This window comes from Petaurus breviceps, unplaced genomic scaffold (assembly GCF_028583685.1).
Source record: "Petaurus breviceps papuanus isolate PSGF00001 unplaced genomic scaffold, PetGlider_PUasm1.0 90630, whole genome shotgun sequence".
In the NCBI taxonomy this organism is placed as follows: Eukaryota; Metazoa; Chordata; class Mammalia; order Diprotodontia; family Petauridae; genus Petaurus; species Petaurus breviceps.
This window is the reverse complement of record NW_027187291.1, coordinates 2,116,019-2,135,276: the sequence shown is the minus strand read 5'-3', so window position 1 is coordinate 2,135,276 and position 19,258 is coordinate 2,116,019. Positions and strand designations below refer to the sequence as shown.

At 39.9% G+C, this 19,258-nt stretch overlaps 1 protein-coding gene across 2 annotated transcripts in view; it reads right to left on the bottom strand.

Annotated features, from left to right (window-relative positions):
* CALCOCO2 (calcium binding and coiled-coil domain 2) overlaps window positions 1-18,665 on the bottom strand; it is a 30,960-nt gene extending 12,295 nt beyond the window's left edge. Inside the window, exons 1-5 of one of the 2 annotated variants that reach the window (XM_069064348.1) lie at window positions 18,516-18,665; window positions 10,301-10,491; window positions 1,552-1,654; window positions 1,152-1,285; window positions 139-264 (exon numbers count right to left, since the gene is read on the bottom strand). In XM_069064348.1, the coding sequence (XP_068920449.1) occupies window positions 139-264; window positions 1,152-1,285; window positions 1,552-1,654; window positions 10,301-10,480 (543 nt within the window). In that variant the 5' untranslated portion in view covers window positions 10,481-10,491; window positions 18,516-18,665. Of the gene's footprint in view, window positions 1-138; window positions 265-1,151; window positions 1,286-1,551; window positions 1,655-10,300; window positions 10,492-18,265; window positions 18,286-18,515 lie in introns of those variants that run through there. The other variant, XM_069064349.1, reaches the window with a different exon arrangement.
* Between the last annotated feature and the right edge of the window lie 593 nt (window positions 18,666-19,258).

The following is a 19,258-nucleotide window of genomic DNA, read 5'->3' as shown; positions in this document are numbered from 1 at the left end:
TTCACTGTAAAATGATGGAGTTCAGCTAGATCTTCTGATGCAATACAAGTTGTTTTAGACATAGACCATGAAGAAAGGATAAATTCACAAGCCTGCAAGAAATGGAACTCAAAGTTGCTCTCATAGGAGCCACCATACCTGAGTTTTTTGGAGTTCAGCGTGCATGTCTGAGTTCTCTTTCTGGAGACTAACACAGTTTTCTTTCAACTCCTGGTTCTGTTGGCGAAGTTCCTTGTTGAGTTGCTCAATCTCTTCCACCTCTCCCTAGGAAAGAACAACTGCTCAGATCCAAAATGGAAAGTAACAGAACTCTAATTAGCAAGAGATGATGTGGATTACTCCTGGCTGAGATTCACTCTTCCTTCTCCACTACTGATCATACCTCAATGAAATGGAGAATTAAATCCAACAAAGCATTCTTATTTTCTGAGTATCATTCATACTCCAGGGGCTAGAAGATATTCTGGGTTGATAATTATTAACAGTCTTAGAGAGTATTATGTTCCCAGGCAGAGATATTTGCCAAAGCTATTTCCTATATACTTAAGTGCCCTTCCTTACTTTATCCACCAATCTGCCTCTCATCTTTCTCAAAATTCATCTCCCCTAAATAGCCTTCTAGAATTAATCTCACTTAATTCTGAATAATTTTATTTATCTCCTTAGTATTTATACTGTTTGTATAAAATATTTTGCACCAAGCAATATGCTAACAGCTAAGAGTTATATATGTAAATAGAATTAACCATTTCAGTCCTCAAAAGGACTCACAATCTAGTTGGGAACGTGAAGTGTACACATAGAGACATGAGCATTAGGCAGTAAATTAATTTCAGAGAAGGCAAGGATCAGTTATTATACATGTTGGTACCATTCTTAAAGTTATTTAAATTTGGGCTCCACAACTAGACTAGAAAGTCTCTGAGGTCTTTTGCATTTCCTCAGAATTATCTACTGAATACTCAAAAAATACATATGGACTCTGCCCCAGGATTTGGTAATAAATTAGATGTGAATGTCTATAGCCCAGAAAGATAATTTTTCCATCTCCTAATTCCACATTATAAGTGTTTTTCTTAACCTGAGCAGGAAAATCAGGGTGGGAGGGAGGGGGAAGGAGGGAAGCATGGAGAAAAGACAAACCTACACACCTGGGTGGTAACCACCAAGATATCCTCCTCACTTTCTGGACGGAACTGGAAAGGGACACTGGCCCCCCGTACAACACCATCCTGATCCACATAGCAGAACTGATAATACTCATCATCTTTGGGTAGGTAGTAAGCTGAAAAGACAAGCCATATATCTTAATTCAAAAGGGGAGCACTCTGCAGCCAGGAAATCCTGAACCCGGGAGAATTTTGTGTCCTCCATGGAAAATTAACATAGAAACTAGAATTAGAGGAAACAAAGTTAGCTATGGTTATAGCGTGGCTGACCTAGATGTCATCATGGTAAGAAAAGTACTTTCTAGGGCCACTCTGTAGGCCAGAACAGGGTAAGGGTCTCTCAAAAGGGGCAAGGCTGCTGACTCTTGGCACTCCTTCTTACCTTTAAAATGCACTTGTTGCTGCAAGGATGATTTACTGTTGAGCTCGGAGGGCAAAGAAGCCCACATAAAGGTGTAATATTCTCGGGTTGTCTTCCATCCTACCTGGAGTGACGAAGGAATGAAAAACAATTTAGCCAACATCTGCTTGCTAGGAACAGCACTGTGACAGAGGTTGAGAGGGTGACAAAGTTTAGATAAGACACAATACCTATCCTTATGGTAAAAGAAATAAGATAGGTGCATGGATAACTATAATAAAAATGTTGCATGATGACTTGATAAAACTCAGGATTATAAAACACTCAAGAAGGAACAATGATGATTCACTAACAATTACTGGGAAAATCAGAGATGGTGAAAAATAGGATTAGATCTGTTTCTCCTACTATATATGAACATAAATTCTAAGTAGATTCATGGTCTAAATAAAAAAATACATCACAAAGTGAACAGAACCAGGAGAACACTGTACACAGCAACAGCCACCTTATTCTATGACTAACTTTGTTAGACTTAGCTCTCTTCAGCAATGCAATGATCTAAGACAACTCCAAAAGACTCATGATGGAAAATGCTATCCACATCCAGAGAAAGAACTACAGGGTCTGTATGTAGATCAGTGCATATGATTCTCTTTTTCCTTTAGTACTAATTTTTCTTTCACAACATGATTAATGTGAAAATAAATTTAATATGATTATACCTGCATAGCCTAATTGCTTGCTGTCTTGGGGAGGAGGGAAGGGAGGGAGAAAAAAATGTGAAATTCCAAATCTTATAATAGTGAATGTTATAAACTAAAAAAAAATTTAAAAAGAAAATAATAAATATATATTGCTTTTTGGAGGGCAATCGGGGTTAAGTGACTTGCCCAAGGTCACAGGACTAGTTTTGTGGTAAGTGTCAAGGTAAGGGCCGGTGCTCTATTCACTGCGCCACCTAGCCGCTCCAAGAAAATAAATTTTTAAAAAAAAAGTATACCACTATAAAAAGTGAGAAGAAAAAAGAATGATACCTTTATCTCAACTCTAGAAAGACCAGAAATTCTAATTTATCACACAAATGTTAGAAATTACTGGCAAAGGGGCGGCTAGGTGGCGTGATGAACAGAGCACCAGCACTGGAGTCAGGAGGACCTGAGTTCAAATCCAGCCTCAGACACTTACCACAAAAACTAGTCGTGTGACCTTGGGCAAGTCACTTAACCCCAATTGCCCTCCCAAAAAAAAGAACTAAAAAAGATATGAACAAGCAGTTCATGAAGCTATATAAATGACTAATAATCACTTAAAATTAATCAAACTCTCTAAAGTAAGAGAACTCAAAATTAAATACCTCTGAGGTACCATTTTGCATTACAAATAGGTAAAAAGTTTAAAAATGAAAAAATTCACTATTGGTGGGATTGTGGGGAAAAAAAACACATATTACTGCATTATTAGTAAAACTGAACTGGTGCAATCATTTTAGAAATCAAGCAACCTAGTGATACAAAATAAAAGATATAAAACTGATCACTTTGACCCACAGAGACATCCTAATCATGTTAGAAAAGGGTAGAAGGTTAAACAAGCAACTTTATGTGTAACGGTAAAAAGCTGGAAAGAATATATGTCAAATAACAGAAGTTGTAGCAATATGATGTGCTTATATAAAAATAACAAATTAAAGAAGAGATATGAAATACCAGGGGTCCATGTGTATTGAAGACCCTAACACCACCAGAATTTTTTAGAGGATGTAATTACACATGGATAGAACACTGGGCCTAGAGGCAGGAAGATGTGGGTACTAATCTGACCTCAGACATTCACTAGCTTTGTAACCATTCAAGAAAACCTTCCAGGGCAGCTAGGTGGCACAGTGAATAGAGCAATGGCCCTGAAGTCAGGAGGACCCGAGTTCAAATCTGGCCTCAGACACTTGATACAAAAACTAACCATGTGACCTTGGGCAAGTCACTTCAACCCCAATTGCCCTCCAAATAGAAAATAAAAGAAAACCTTCCTCTTCCTTTTTCAAATGTTTATTAGAGATGCCCTTGGTATACACATTAACTCTTATTCTCCTAAAGATTTTGTGGCAATGAGAAAGTATGATTTGGTAGTTACTGATATTCTCTCAATTTCCCCTTTTTAGGAGTCTTGAGTGTGATTTTTCCCAATCACTCATTCTCTCCCCCTTTCAAAAATAAATTCAACTTCAGAATCAATTCCTCAGTGCTACCCAAACTGTGTTGCCGCCAGCAAAGCTGCCCTCCACATGGCTGTTCTCTTCTGTTCTTCTTGGCTTTGTTCTCTTTTAGTAACAGGTTTACTTTCTCATGTAAGTACACAGAAAACTGTGATGGGAGTTCCAATGTAGTGGTTCCACTGTCATGATTCTAATCTGTTCCCTGAAACAAAACTCCAATATTCTGCTGGTAAGACTTTCTGGCTTCACATTCTGGAATACCACAATCTCCAGGCAATGAAAATTACATATCATCCTAAAAGTAATGGCTAAAGACATTGTACCTGTAGGTAGATTACAGCATATTACAATAAAATGATGAACTAGTCTCAAAAAATAAAATAAAATAAAAAATTATCAGAGATATGTCTATAAAAGGATTGTAGATTTAGAGCTAGAAGGAACCTCAGAAATTATTTGGTCCAATTCCTTCATTTTACAGATGAGGAAACAGGCCCAAGAAGATAAAAGTGTCTTTTCCAAAGTGATGCATGTACTAAGTGTCAGAGTTGGGATTTGGCTGACTTTGTATTGAGCACTCTTTGGGCCAGGCAAGTATGAAGAACAAGGGATAACAGATGAACAACCATGGGCACTACAATGGTACCTTATGAATACCATGGGATCAAAAGGAAGGCTTTCCTGTACATTTGGTGGAATATCAAGAGGACAGAAATAATTTCCTGGGAAGAAGCTATGGTAGGGCCATAAGGGATGATAAGGCTGGCAAAAGTTAGAGGTCAATGTAATGGGAATGCAAATTTGGAAGATCTTCCCTGCCCCTAGGCTAAAGTGCACCTGAAGCCTGGGGTGGGAGGCTTGTTTTTCAGTAGATACTTCTTGATTGGCCAGTGAGTCAATAAGGTTGTTACATTCTCTGAGCCAGGAGAAGGCTATATAAGCCCTGATGTGTAGCCTTGTTTGGGGGGCTCACTTTGAGAAATGTTCTGTGATTTGATCTGTATTCTGGGAAGCCGTTGTCCAGGGCCCTCCCGGCTTTGAAAAACCCAGATGTGGAAACCCAGATGTTGACTGGGTATGGATGTAATGGTTGGACAGTTTGGAAATCTGTCTACTTGATCTGTTTCTGTCTTGATAATTCTGCCTGTATACTTTGAAGTTCGGGGTGCTGACCTTTTTCCCCTGAACAAGGTAAACTATATATGTCTGACTGATTAAAGTAAGCTTGTTAACCCCTTTTGAGTTGCTTTCCTTTATCAAAGCAGATCCAAGAACCTGTGTGAGCAGGCACCCTGGGGTGCTTGTCGCTACAGTCATGAATGGGTTTTAGCCTACTGTGATAGTAATGGCAATTAAAGATTCCCCTGTATTGGCTTGGTTTTCAAATTGATTGTGTTAAAACCCAGAGCTTGTTAATCCCACCTGTGGGATGGACTTGTTGATGTGAAAAGAAAGTCCTAAACTGGGAGGAGCTGGTAGATTTGGAGAGACAAGAGAGAGGCAGAAGAACTTTCTGGAAGCAGCACCTCCTGGAGGCAGAGAGAGAGACTGAGAAGGATTGCTGGGGGCCACTTTGAATTGCCCTGGACTTTTGAGACCTGCCCCCTGAGCTGCCAAGGACTGAGGAGACATGGCTGTTTTGCTGGTACTTTGTCTGTTTTGATGTTGTTTTGCCAGATTTGTCCACTGGTGAAAGACAGTCCTGTTGTTGAAGAAGTCCTGGAACCTGGCTTTTGGTTAAGAAGCCCGGAGACTGTCCTGTAGACAGAGAGTAAATACTGTCCACTGGTGAAGGACAGTGCTGTTGTTGCAGGGGTCTGGGAACCTTTCTGTTGGTTCAGAGCTACTGAGACTGTCCTGCAGACAGAGAGTGAATACTATCCACTGGTGAAGGACAGTGCTGTTGTTGCAGGGATTTGGGAACCTTTCTGTTGGTTCAGAAGCCCTGAAGAAGGATTTTCTTGTTGTATGTTTACAGAAATCCTGGGAGAGGGTTTTGCTAATGTTTTCAGGGGTTCTAGGACTGTTCTACAGACAGAGGATGAATTAATGGAGTGGCAATGTAATGTATCTTGTGGCCTTGCTAAACCTTGTCTCCTCAGGAACTAAGATTGCTGAGAACTTGCCTTGTGTCAAGATGAAGAAAAGACCTCCATTTGGGTATTAAGTGCTGTGCTTAAACTTGATGTAGCTCTGGGGTAGATTTAATTGTGATCCAGGGGTGGGGAACTTTTGACCTTTTTGTGCTCTGTGATTGAACAAATGAAGGTACTTTACTTATGTTTGGAAACTAATCTCCATTTGAGAAGAGGGGTTTTGTGGTGGACTAAATGAAGGTACAGCCTAGGGGTGGAGTAGTATTTAGAACAGGGACTTTGTAATTGATTGAATGATTGGAAGGTCCTGGGGTGGGGTAGTACTTGGAGATTATTTAATCACACTTAGTAAATGCTGTATTTTGGAATGATGTCATGTTGTGACCTTCTCTGTTCTTGGTTTGTCACTGAATAAAATGGAGAGCACCTATGCTGGTATTTTGAACCTTGGGAAGTTGCCTTTCCTTGGCATTACATTACACCTACACAACTGGAGAATAGAACACTCACCCTGAGGAGCGCATGGATCCATCATCATAAAAGTTTACCTTGTTTATTTCTGTCCATGCCAGTGTTTGTTGTGTGCCTTAGCCTGGGAGCTGCCAGACATCTAGATTTGCTTATTTTTCTTTGTATAGAGCCACATGTAATATACAGTTAATGAAGGTTTTTCTGGTGATAATCACTGATTCAATGACGATAAAGGGCCTTCCAAGACACTGATGGAATAAAATATCTCATGGCAGAAGACTCATTGGGTGGAAAAAGGAGAACTGAACAGGTGCTCAAAAGGTAAAAGACCTACCCACATCAGCTATGGAAGAAGAGCATGTCAGAGGATGAGGATTAACAGCACCTTCTGAGAATAGGAAAATAAAATCGGCCCATTTGCTATATTTTGAAACTGCCTGGGCCCAGTGAGGGGAAGAAGGACTAAAAATAAATTCAACTTTAGTTTATTAAAAAGTGAAAGTAGAGTTGAAAAGGCCACATTGAAAACTTAACAGAACACACTAGGGTATGTTTTAGTGTCTAATTAGCATACACCCCAGTTATTATAAGCAAGTAGAAGACATCACAACCTGAGGAGGTCCACAAAACCTGGGATTTTATAGAGTCTTCATTCATGTCCTGCAGCTTTTTAATGCCCTGTGTCCAAAATATCGTGTTGGGAGGCCTCGAAATTATAGCTGCCGCCAAACAGAAGGAATACTTTTATTTGTGTATGATTCCTATTCTTTGGTTTGTCAATGGGGCAGAGCTAGGAGGATCTCTGGCCTCTATGCTACCACTCTGTGACTCTTGGGGCCTTAGCCATTATCAAGTGGCTAAAAAAGGAGAACCCTAGTGGAATGAACATGGATTTCAAATGGGGAGATATGAGATCTAGGATCAGTTCAATTGCTGGCTTGTGGGGTTCTCTATTTGTAAAATGGCTCCTACAATAACAATTCTCACATCTTGCTTCAAAGAATGAAATGAATTCATACAGAGAAATACTTGGAAGCCAGAAATGAAGGAAAGAATTTTAAGGTACTCAAGTCTCAATTATCTATTTTGATTCCTATGATGCCCAACACATACAAGCTTCACCCACATGGATTAACATAAACAACACACTGCTTCAAACCAAAAATCCAACTGAGTCACATTTCTGTCTCTCACAGTGGCTCAGAGGAAAAATTTATGGTTAAGTGAGGCAAGAGCAGGAGATGAATCTATTATAAATTAAGTCATCTATCTGAATCAAACATTTTCACATTTTCATCTCTAGCAACTTTTAGGATAAAAAGTCCAACATCATGGAATCACAAAGCTAAAATGGACATGATAGATCATATGAACTTTCTTTGTAAAAACAGCTGAGAAAACTGAGGTGACAGAAATTATCTGACTTGTCCAAGTCAGTAAATTAGTCACTTGTCCTAGTCAGCTGATTAGCGATAAAGCTATAATTCAGCCTTCTCGATTCCAGTCTAAATATCATTTTTAATAATACCAATCTGTCACATAATTACTACTTTCTACATCAAGAATTTTCCTTCAGACTTTGAGAGCCCCAGTAATATTTTGTGAATATAGTGGATAAATCCATGTTTACCAAAGAGGAACATTCATAATTTAATACACTACAACTTCTCACATTTGTATAGTGCTTTATGGTGTGCCAAGCATATTTTTTATAACAATCCTGTGAGGTAATCACTGGAAATATTACTAACAGCCATTGGCCATTTTACAGATAAGGAAATTGAATCTCAGAGGAAATAAGGGGTTTGGCCTTGTATCAGAACCCAGAACTAGCTATCATCTTGCCTCTCAATAGGAAACTGCAAATGTCAAAACCTCAGTATGGCTATACTGCTGCAGTCCCCTTCAACTTTCTTTTTTTTTTAAAGCAATTAGGGTTAAGTAACTTGCTCAAGGTTACACGGCCAGTTATTTTGTGTGGGTGCCAAGTATCTGAGGCTGGAACCGATCCCGGGTCTCCTGACTCTGGGGCCGGCGCTCTTACTCACTGTGCCACCTGGCTGCCCCAGTCCCCTTCAACTTTCATCTTTCAAGACAAAGCTCATTGTCTTGTCTCAGTAATCTGTCCTCATATTGAAGCTATTCTATACCCCTGACCCACTTTCACTCTTCTTCCCTGAACTCTTTGTAGTGTTCTTATTTCTTCATTCCAACTACATGCAGGGGTGGCTAGGTGGAGCAACAAATAGAGCACCGGCCCTGGAGTCAGGAGGACCTGAGTTCAAATCAGGCCTCAGACACTTAACACATACTAGTTGTGTGACCTTGGGCAAGTCACTTAACCCCAATTGCCCTGCCTTCCCCACTATAAAAAAAACTACATGTAGCATCCCAGATGTAGAAACACTATGGTGGGAGTTTCTTTGGTTTATTGGGTTTTGGTTACTTTTTACAAAGGTAAGATTCCTGTGTTTCAAATATATTTTGCGATATTTTCACTATCAGTTGGTAGTAGTATGTGTTCAGGAAATACAACTATTTTCCATATTAGTCTGACCTGTAGCCTCAAGGCCACATGTGGCCCTGTAGGTCCTCAAGTGTGGCCTTCAGACTAAATACAAACTTCACAGAAAAAAGGGCCATAACTTGAGGACCTAGAGGGCCACAGGTTCCCCACCCTGGTCTAAGTAAATGGAAATTTCAAAATGTTTCTTGCTATAAATAAAATCACAAAATGCATTCAAATACTGATTAAGTAATTTTAAAAATTATCCTAGCTTGAATTATGGCACTATTACATAAAAGGATGAAAAATGGAGCAAAACCTTTACCCCCGCCCCTTGTGTTTGAGACAGCAAACATTTAGCTGAGGTCCTAAAAGACAGTCAAGGTTAGAAAATCCGTATTACTCTGAAGGCTCAAAACCCTTCAGCCTGAGAAGGCACCACTAAAGCTGGTAGTGATATTTTGGCTATATCCAACTAAAGGATACCAGTCTTACTGTGTCTGGTTGCATTTACTTCATCGATGATCTTAATATTCCAAATGACTAAAGGACTGAAGAAAAGAAGTTGAGTATTTTGTTTTGTTTTTTAAGGAGAGGGGCATGCATTTGTGTGCATATGTGTGTATGCTTGTGCTCAAAGAAGTAACAGTTCCTCCTCTTTCCCTGTGCAATCAGGAATGGTGTCTAGTTTCAGGAGGAGCAGTATCAGCTCAAAGGCATATAACATACAGATGTCAAATCAAAGGTCACTACTACTGGCAATTCTGCAGTATAAATAATACAGATTTGACCTTTATCGTTCATCTCTGAAAAATACAAATTTGCCAGGGATAGTACTGATGGGTGGCTGCCTGTCATAAAAAACTAAGTGCCTCTCCCTGATTGTCAGGGTCATTAAACATCAGGAAACATTGCCAAATGAAATCATGAATTCTCTGTCCTTGGAGATCTCTTTAAAAACAAAAAAGGAGTTAAGAGAATCTCTTGTTTTGGGTGATTTAGGCAAAGACTTGGGTAGTGGGACAAGGGCCTGTACCAGGTTACCTTCTCCTCCTTCTAGCTCTATGACACTATGAAATTTCAATACTAGGAGCTTTATTTCAGAAGTAATAAAGACAAAGGAATGATATTAAAGGAGCAATGTTATCTATATCAGTACTAACTGATACACTGAATTCTGTTAGGCTAGTATAGGAAAAGCAAGAAGACAGAGGGATAGAAGTGAGGAATAGAAAATTCAAAAGAGAAAATAATTTTTAAAAACATTTGAAAAGCATTGTGATAGTTTGGAACAACAAAATATATTGTATCAGTATGGCTCAGGCTAATAATGAAAATAAGTTTGTATTACAGACAGGAGGAATACAATCTAGGATTTTAAAAACTGGTTGCTGGAAGAGGAATAATCCACAAAGTAGGTAACACACAAGAATAATTAAGATTCAACTATAGTCCATGAGCTTAAAACTTTTAATCTCTTACCCTAAAGATGCCAACCCAGTCCTTCCTTCGGGGAATGAAATGCTGGGTGAGGGTGTAATGGCATATAATGTCTCCCCCAGGAATGTAAAACTTCTCCACGTTGTTAAAGATGATCTGAGAGAAATGGCAATGATCCAGCAGGACCGCTGATGTTGGGGGCTCCTCGCCTGTCCCTTCCATGGTGGGGGGTCCTGTCAAGGGAATGAGGGACATGGTAAGATATGAGGAAATGGCTGGCTGGAGAAATCTGGGCGCTCACCCAGGGAACATTCTGTACACATCTGAGATGAGTCCAGAAAGCACAACCTGACAATTGTGTGGAACACAACCATTTTCTTGTTTCAGTTTAAGTCATTTCACTCATGATTTCCATTGCCAAAGGAAGTATTTTCTTTCTTTTTAAAAAAAATTCTAGGGGCAGCTAGGTGGTGCAGTGAGTAAGAGCGCTGGCCCCAGGAGTACCTCAGCTACTTAACACCCACACACACACAAAAAAATCTGGCCGGTAACCTTGAACAAGTTACTTAACCCCAATTACTTGAAAAAAAAATTCTAAACTTAAAAAAGGAAAGAAAAGGAACATTTTCATATATAAAGGATTCTGTGTAAAACTGCTAATATCTACTGAGTGGTTGGCTTTAAAAAAAAAAAAAAGGAAGATGCTCCTTTCAAAGCTAGCCTGTTTATTTGTGTTTCCTTCTAAAGCTCCTATTATTTTCAGCCATCCTGACAAGGCCAACTCCCTTCTCCAAATGTACTGGGCCTCCTCCTCTGCTGGGATTCAGCTTGTAGACAACAGATGAGACAAGTGTTTTGTAAATAAATTATATAAAACATGAAGACTGAATGTACTATAATAAAGCCTCCCACACCTCAACCACTCACTTGACTTTCAACCAAGTTATACCCTGAAGTGAAAATCAAAATTCTTTACTGGGCAAGCACAGCACAATGACTCTTATCTAGGGCCTTCTTGGTATTCCAATAAAACTTTGTTGTGTTTTTGCTTTGGTAAGGAAAGGGTCAGGAAGAAGGAATTTCATATGATAAATTGTCTTCTGTTCTTCTGCTTGAGCAAACAGGGAATGATGGGACCTAGTATTTCTTCTGTGCTGAAGTTAAACCCACATCCTCAATTTTAATCTCAGATCTGCTTTTCTGTAAGGGAAAGCCACACTCAGGATGAGGTTAGAACTAGTTCCCTATGGATAAACCACAACCAATGTGATTATCTTCTCTCTATGGTATTATGAGAGTGAGGATGTTCTTATTATGCATTGATTCCTAAGGGCATCCCAGACTCATTAAGCCCTTTCTTCAGTTCTAGGAACAATCCAGCCAAGCACAGGGGACTGTCCAGTTCTTTACCTCACCTACTACAGCATAAAAAGCCAGTGTGGGCGGCCAGGTGGCTCAGCGAGTAAGAGCACCCACTCCAGTGTTGGGATGACCTGGATCAAATCTGGGCTCAGATACTCAGCACCACACCCAGAAATAACTGGCTGTGTAACCTTGAGCAAGTTACTTAACCCCAATTGCTTTAAAAAACAAACAAACAAACAAACAAACAAAAAAACCAACCAATGTGTATTACTTTTGTATGGTGGGCCTTAAACTAGAGAGGTTGTATGACTCAATACAATTCATTTGCCATCTTGGGAAAAAAAGCTCAGGGCTCATATCCAAATGAAAACATATCACTTGAGCATTCTACGAAATAAAGGACACTACCGGAAAAAAAAAAAAAGGAAGATATACTGTAACAAAAAAGGAGCCAAACAAGTCTCCTTTCCATTCATCTAAAAATCATCTGTCCTCTATGAAGACTCCATAGGGTGAAGTCTCATGTTTCAGATTTCACTAATGGACTCAGAAGACACCAAATGGAGCTCCATGTATTTGGAAGGAACTTAACCAGCCTTGAAATGAAGTATAGAAATGTAGAGCAAGCCAAGGAAGAAGCAGGTAGAATAATGGTCTAGAGATAGGTACAATGATAAACCAGTTGCTAGTTTCCTCCTATAGGATAAGACAGGGTCATTTTGTATGTGTAGAACATAATGGTACCCAGCCAAGGCAGTTGGAAGTACCCATTCTAGTTTCTCTCCCTGGAAGAATGATGTCTGCTAATTTTCAAGACAACTGGAATCAAACACTGGGTGTTGAAAATTTCTCCCCCAAATGTGTCGGAAATGAAAGAGTAAATGTGGAACAGAAAAAGAGAAACCACTGAGATTATTTGAGAATGAACTGCTTTTTTTAAAAAAACAGATTGTACCAAGGAATAGACTGACAATTACCACTACCAGTCTTAGAACTGATACAACACATTGCAAAAGAGAAACACAGCAGGAAAAGCAGAAAAGAATAAAAAAAATAATAAAAGTATATGAAGTTTTGGATTGATGGGATGAATTGGCCTAGTAAGGGTAACATTAGACCACATATTTCCAGATTAGTTCTTTGAATAGCTAGGCTCCCAATTTCTAAGAAAGCTTGACACAATTCCATCTACTAAGCTATCCAAAAGTAATGCACTGTCCTTATGAGAGTTCTATTAAGAACAAAAAAAGGTATAGATAAATAACCAGTCCTTCCATATGACCCTACAAACTCAGGTGATGCTTAGTTTCATCTATTTTTTAGTAATCAAAAAAGGAAAGGAAGGGTCCCATGGAATTAATTTGTAAAACCTCCCTTGAACTGCTTCCAACTCTACTTCACCCAAAAAGCAACCAAATCAACTACAATTTTCTTAAGATCTATCCTCATGCATGCTGAACCACCATCAAGGAATGATAGTTAAAAATAGCAGGGTTGGTTCTGCTAAGTGGTGCAGTGAATAGAGCACTGGCCCTGAAGTCAGGAGGACCTAAGTTCAAATGTGATCAGACACTTAAAACTTACTGCCTGTGTGACCTTTGGCAAGTCACTTAACTCCAATTGCCCTGCATTCCCCCCTCCAAAAAGCAAAAAAATTTAAATAAATAAAAATAGCAGGGTAAATAATGGCCTAAAGAACAGTCAGATAGCAAGAAAAGATCAATGTGTGCAAAAAATATCCACAGTATTATTTGTCATTTTTTTTAAGCTAAAAAACAAAAATGAAGCAGTACACACACACTGACTACAGCGATATAAATTAAGGCCAAACTAACTGGCAAAAAAATTCTAATCAAATGAACAATAATGAACATTAGTACCATACTGTCAAAGGGAAACAACATATCTTGATGTTAACTGCTTTGAATTAAATGAATTAACTGCTTTTGGGAATGTAATCAGTAATGTTAGTAGGAAAGGGTTTGCTGTATCAGAACAAATTATATCAATAATTTTTTTAAATGGTTAGAAAGAATTTTCACATTACCCTTTCACCCAGTGGGTGGGGCTATTTCAAGGGAAATGAAACTGCCATCTCAAGAAAAATGAAAATATTTGAAGCTCCTCAGGTTCAGTTCATAAAGTGAAACTAATGTTCAAGAAGTCGGAGAACAAATCAATCCTTAATTATTTTCACTAATTTGGACCAGTAAATGAATAACTAGAACTCCTAAATGACATATTTTTTTTAAAAAGCTATTTCATCCAATAGTATCGATATTCTGCCTGATATATTTTTTTTAGCTGTTAAGATAGATATGTTAGGAGGAAGTAACAAATATTATATAACAATATTGCAAATATTGTTCCTTTGTATGCAAGACAGTATGGATTATGAAAACTATAGTTGTTTTGATGTTTTCAGCTGTGGTCAAAAAGACCCAAGTCTGACTTGCTAATAAGAAAACAGCCATGAGACAGGGAGCATAAGCAAAGAATCTGTACTGGGACCTTCAAATTGGTGACCTGGCAAGACATTGGATAATGCAACTAAAAATATCATGGCTTACAACACAGAGTATATTTAATTACTGTGCTTTGAATTAACAGCTTTTTTGCAACAAAGAAATCTCAGGACTCCAAGAGGTAATTTCCCATTTTCCTGTAATTATGGATTTTTCCTTTAAAAGGCATGACTATTTTTCCTTTTAAATACATTTTTTCTATACCTTTTGTTTTTACATAGTCCAAAATCCCACTCCCCAGCCCCTCCAGAGTATTATTCCTTATAACAAATGTTTTGAAAAAATATGAGAAAAAAATTCAATAAAATCAACCAATTCAATAGAAAAAAATCTGTGGTTGTTTGCAGTGTTTCACACAACCCCAGCCCCTCCACTTCTGCAAAGGAACAAAGGGAGTTATCTTCTCTTGTAATCTGGAGCCAAGTTTGTTCCAAAAAATTTTCTCTGACATTCAGTTTTGTGGTTATTCTTTTCATTTACAGTGTTCTAGACCTTGTGAATATTGTTTTCCTGGCTCTGCTTACTTCCCTTTGCATTAGTTCATGTAAGTTTTTCCAGTCTTCTCTGTATTTATTTAGCATGCCTGTCATTCTTACAGCACAATAATATTCTACTACATCTCTGGGACGTGTTATGCAAGTACCACAATCTGATTAATCCCTTCCCTAATCAGTGAGGTCCACTTTTTCCCCAGTTGTTTGCTATCATAAAAACTGATATAACATTTTGGTATATATGGAGCCTTTCTTTTGTTACTGACCTCTCTGTATATGCCAAGCAGTGCAATCCCTCAGTCAAAAAAGACAGAAACATTTTAATCACTTTATTTGCCTTTCAAAGTGGTTGTACCATTAGACAAGTTCCATTAACAATGCACTGCCAGGGGCGGCCAGGTAGCACAGCAAGTAAGAGCACCGGCTCCAGTGTAGAGAAGACCTGGAGATCGAATCCCGGGCTCAGACACTCAGCACCACACCCAGAAATAACTGGCCGTGTAACCTTGAGCAAGTTACTTAACCCTGATTGCTTAAAATAAAAAAACAAAACAAACAAAAAAAACAATGCATTGCCTATTTTTTTTAAACATCTTTTGTCAATTTTCTGGCTATTAAGTAAAACCTGAGTTGTTTTGATTTGTATTTCTCTTATTAGTAATTTGAAGTATTCTTTCATAAGGCTGTTGATAATCAACAATTCCTCTTTTCAGAAGTGATGGTTCTTATCCTTTGACCACTTCTCTACTTATGGAAGGGTTATAGCTTCTAACTCCAAAGTGGCCCAGGTCATGAGAGTACTTAATATGAGTGAAATAGGAAGTTTATCTATTCAGGTCAAATGTGCATCATTTTCTCTGGGAAATGATTACTTCTGAATACTCACAGTCCTCTAAAGGCAAGTTTGTGGAGTCAGCATGATGTCAGGCTTTGCTGGAAAGATCTGGAACTGAGCCTTCTCAAACTTACCACTTGAGGTTTCATTGGTCAGTAAAGACCCCTATCAGTCGGACTGATTTGAGTTCCTTTTTAGTAGTGAGGATGGGTTGTGCTAGTTCATTTTCCCACTTTCCCAAATCTTTGTTCCCCAAGTGATTACAGATTACTCAAATATCAGGCATGAGTATTCTCTCTTCAATCCACAATTCCCACTGAATCCCAAGTAACCTTCCTTTTCCACTATTATTATACTTACAATACTTCATACTTAGTCTATTCAAAAATTTTCAGTAATTCCCTTATTGCCTATTAGGAAGCACTATTGCATGATGGAGGGATACAGGCAAATTAGTTAAACTATCCTTGTCTGTTTCAACTTTAATATGGTGATAACACTTGTACTATCTATCTCACAGAGTTGAGGAAAGAACTTTTTCTGCAAATCTTAAAAGAGCTACATAAATCTGAATTACTATTATTACAAAATGAAGAGCTGTGAAGAGGAAGAAGTGATGGATTTAGACTCAGATAGCATAATGGAGCATCTTTAGACTTTGTCTAAAGTGAAGGGTGTTGGAACTAGATGACCTGAAGTCTCTTCCAGCTTTCTACTTGTAATGGAAGTTATGTCCAGCCTTCTGTACCTGAGACTTATCCTCTCATGTATCTAAACTGGGGTTAATTGTCCTGATATCCCTCCCTTTTCCATACCTTTATGCACATTATTTCCCATGCCTGAAATAATTCCAAATACCTCAGGGGTAATGAACTCCCTCTCCACCAAGCAGAGCCTCCCAGCTCCCTCCCCAAACCATTCCTTGGCTTTTAGCTCACTCTCTTGCATCATAGTTAGGTGATCTACTGCAAACAGGAGCAATGGGCCTAGAGCCTCAGACACTATCTGTGTGACCCTATGCAAGTCACTTAATCTTTGTCTGTTTCCACTTTCCTCAGCTGTAAAATGGTCATAACACCAACTACCTGGGTTATTCTAAGGATCAAATGAAATAATATTTGTAAAGCACTTAGCACAGTGACTGGCACACAGTAATAAATGTGAGCTATTATTATTAGCTTACTGCTTCAATTATCTATGTATTATTCCCTCTATTCTCAAATTATAAGACATTTAAGAAGTCAGGCCAGTAGAAAACATTCAAATAAACAAATGTATATCGTTGTTGCAGGTCCTTCATTGGTAAAGAGGGCAATGTTTGCAAGTGAATTGGATTTGTGGGAAACAAAGGAATTGTTTCCACAGGATTAAAGCTCCTCCCAGCTTTGAGTGATAGCAGAATGTAAATCAGAGGTGACTGGTTCTAATCAGAGAGCAAAACCAGATTTTTGATCAGGTAAAAGCTCAGAAGCTTGTACTCATACTTAATGAGCTGTATTTGGGGAAAACTCTAACATGAAGTGGGGGGAGGGGAGGTTCAGGAGGTTGCATCTAGCAAGGAAGAGAAAGGGGGGGGAATTAAAATTGGGAAGAGCATAAAAAGTGTTGCATTTGGGAAGGACCCATTCACTAGGAATGTAGAATTGGTTAAAATAAAAGGAGAACTTTCCAGGCTTCACGAAGAATACTGTTCCTTGTTTAACAGAGGGAGCATGTTTCTCACAGATTTAAGTGAGGGAGCAATGTGCAAAGCCTCACTTTCTCCTCCAAACCACCTGGTGGCAAAATACAGACCAGGACAACTGAAAATGGCCCAGGATGCAGTGGGGGACTTTGTCCTTTTTAAAATATGGTGTTTTCAGTCTCAGTTCGCTGGAGGCAAAGTCCATTCAATGATTAAGGTTAAATAAGAAATAGGGTAGAGAATGGCCTCTTTACCAAGTCAAAAAAAATCAATCAGGAAAGAGAAAACCCCAAGGGTTTGTGATCTAATAGAAATAATTGCTATTTACATTCACTCTGAGCCAATCAGTTCCAAACAGTGACCAAGTAGGGCTTACCCTAGGTCTGGAAGTGGTTTAAGAAAGGGAGCAGAGATAACTGGTCCAAAATGTAACTGGGCTACCTATTCAACAGTGGTCAAGGTCAGAATAAGTATGTGGGGAGTGACAGCTCTCTAGTAAGACATTAAACTGTGACTAAGGCAAATAGCACGCATCAGCTGGATGGTGCGCTGGGGGCTTTCTCTTCTCTCTCCACATACCACTCACCTCCTGCCCAGTAACCCCAAAAGGGTTCACAAATGAATACCACTTCTGGGATCAGTGGACAGATGTTGTGGTATAGTGAGTTGAATCTGGGCTCTGCCATTTATTGTCTGACTTTGGCGAACTCACTTCGCCTCTGTATGCCTCAGTTTCCCCATCTGTAAAATGATGAGTTTGAACTATATGACACACAAAGTTTCATCCAGGTTTAAAAGCAAGGATTGTAGCTCAAATCTAAGATGGGGTTGCCTCTGAAAGCAGAGGCATCGCTTGTGAAGCATGAGGGGCTTCAGTTCCCCCTCCTTTCCAAGGCCCCGCCTCTTCGCAAAGAGAATCAAGACTACGGTAGAGCCAGATGCTAAGAAGGCAACAGGGGTTAAGGCCAACGGGTGGAGGGGGGGCGGGGTGGAGAGAGCGGAGGGGGTGATTGTCCAATCCTTAAGCAAGAGATCGTGACGTCCCTACCCTCCCTGCCCGATGGGACGCCATAGCGTAAACCCCAAGAGAAAAGGGGAGCGTACCCCTCCCATGCGCGCGCACCAGCCAGAACCTCGCTCTCTTCCGGAGAAGATCGTCCCCACAAACTTCCTTAAAACTGAGAGGGGCGCTACGGAGGCCATCTACTCCGGCCCCCTCTGGTGTGACCCCAGAGGAAGCGCAGCGAGCCACTGGCCCTCCCTTTCCGACCACGGGCTTCCTTCGCCTTCTCGGACACGAAGCGGGAAAGCAGCAATCCCCACTCCATCAACCATCTTCACCTTAGATACTCACCCAGAGCAGCAACAGCAACCAGCAGCTGCGTCGCAACTGCAACAGGGGAGGAGGCGGGGCCTGGCCAGGCAAAGGTCCCTGGCGAACTTCTGGGGGCCCGCCCCCGCCCAGGCGTCACAACGTTAACGCCACGCCCTCAGCGTCGCGCGCGTAGGGCCTCCTGGAACTGGTAGTTCTGTGTGGTCCAGGAGGAGGACGGACATGGAAGGAGTGTCTGGGATGTCTTGCTTGCCTCCAGCTCCTGCAGCCTTGGGGGCTCGCCACCATCGGTTCACCCCGTGGCCTCTGGAATCTGCCTCTTTCTCTTAGGTGGTGCTATTAACTTAGTTTTCTCCTTCTGGACCACAAAATCCCACCGAAAGGTCATTTCCTCCATTATCTAGGCTCCTCTGAGCATCCTCTCTGGGATCATAGAGTGACAGTGGTACAGTGTTCCATCTCCCGCTTCTGCACCTTTGCATGGGGGTTCCCCACCCTTGGAATGCCTTCTGTACTCACCTCCTCAGCCTTTTGGCTTTCAAAGCACTAAGTAGGTGTCATTTCTCACAGAGACTTTTTCTGATTTCCCCCAGTTATTTAGTGCTGATTCTGTCTTGAAATTATTTTGTAAAATATGGCAGTGGATAGAGCATGCCAAGTCTTGATCAACGAGATCTAAGCCCCAGTGCTTAAAGCATAATGCCTCATTAGGAGCACTTAATAAATTCTCAGTCTCTCTGCCTTTGCCTTTGTGTCTGTCTGTT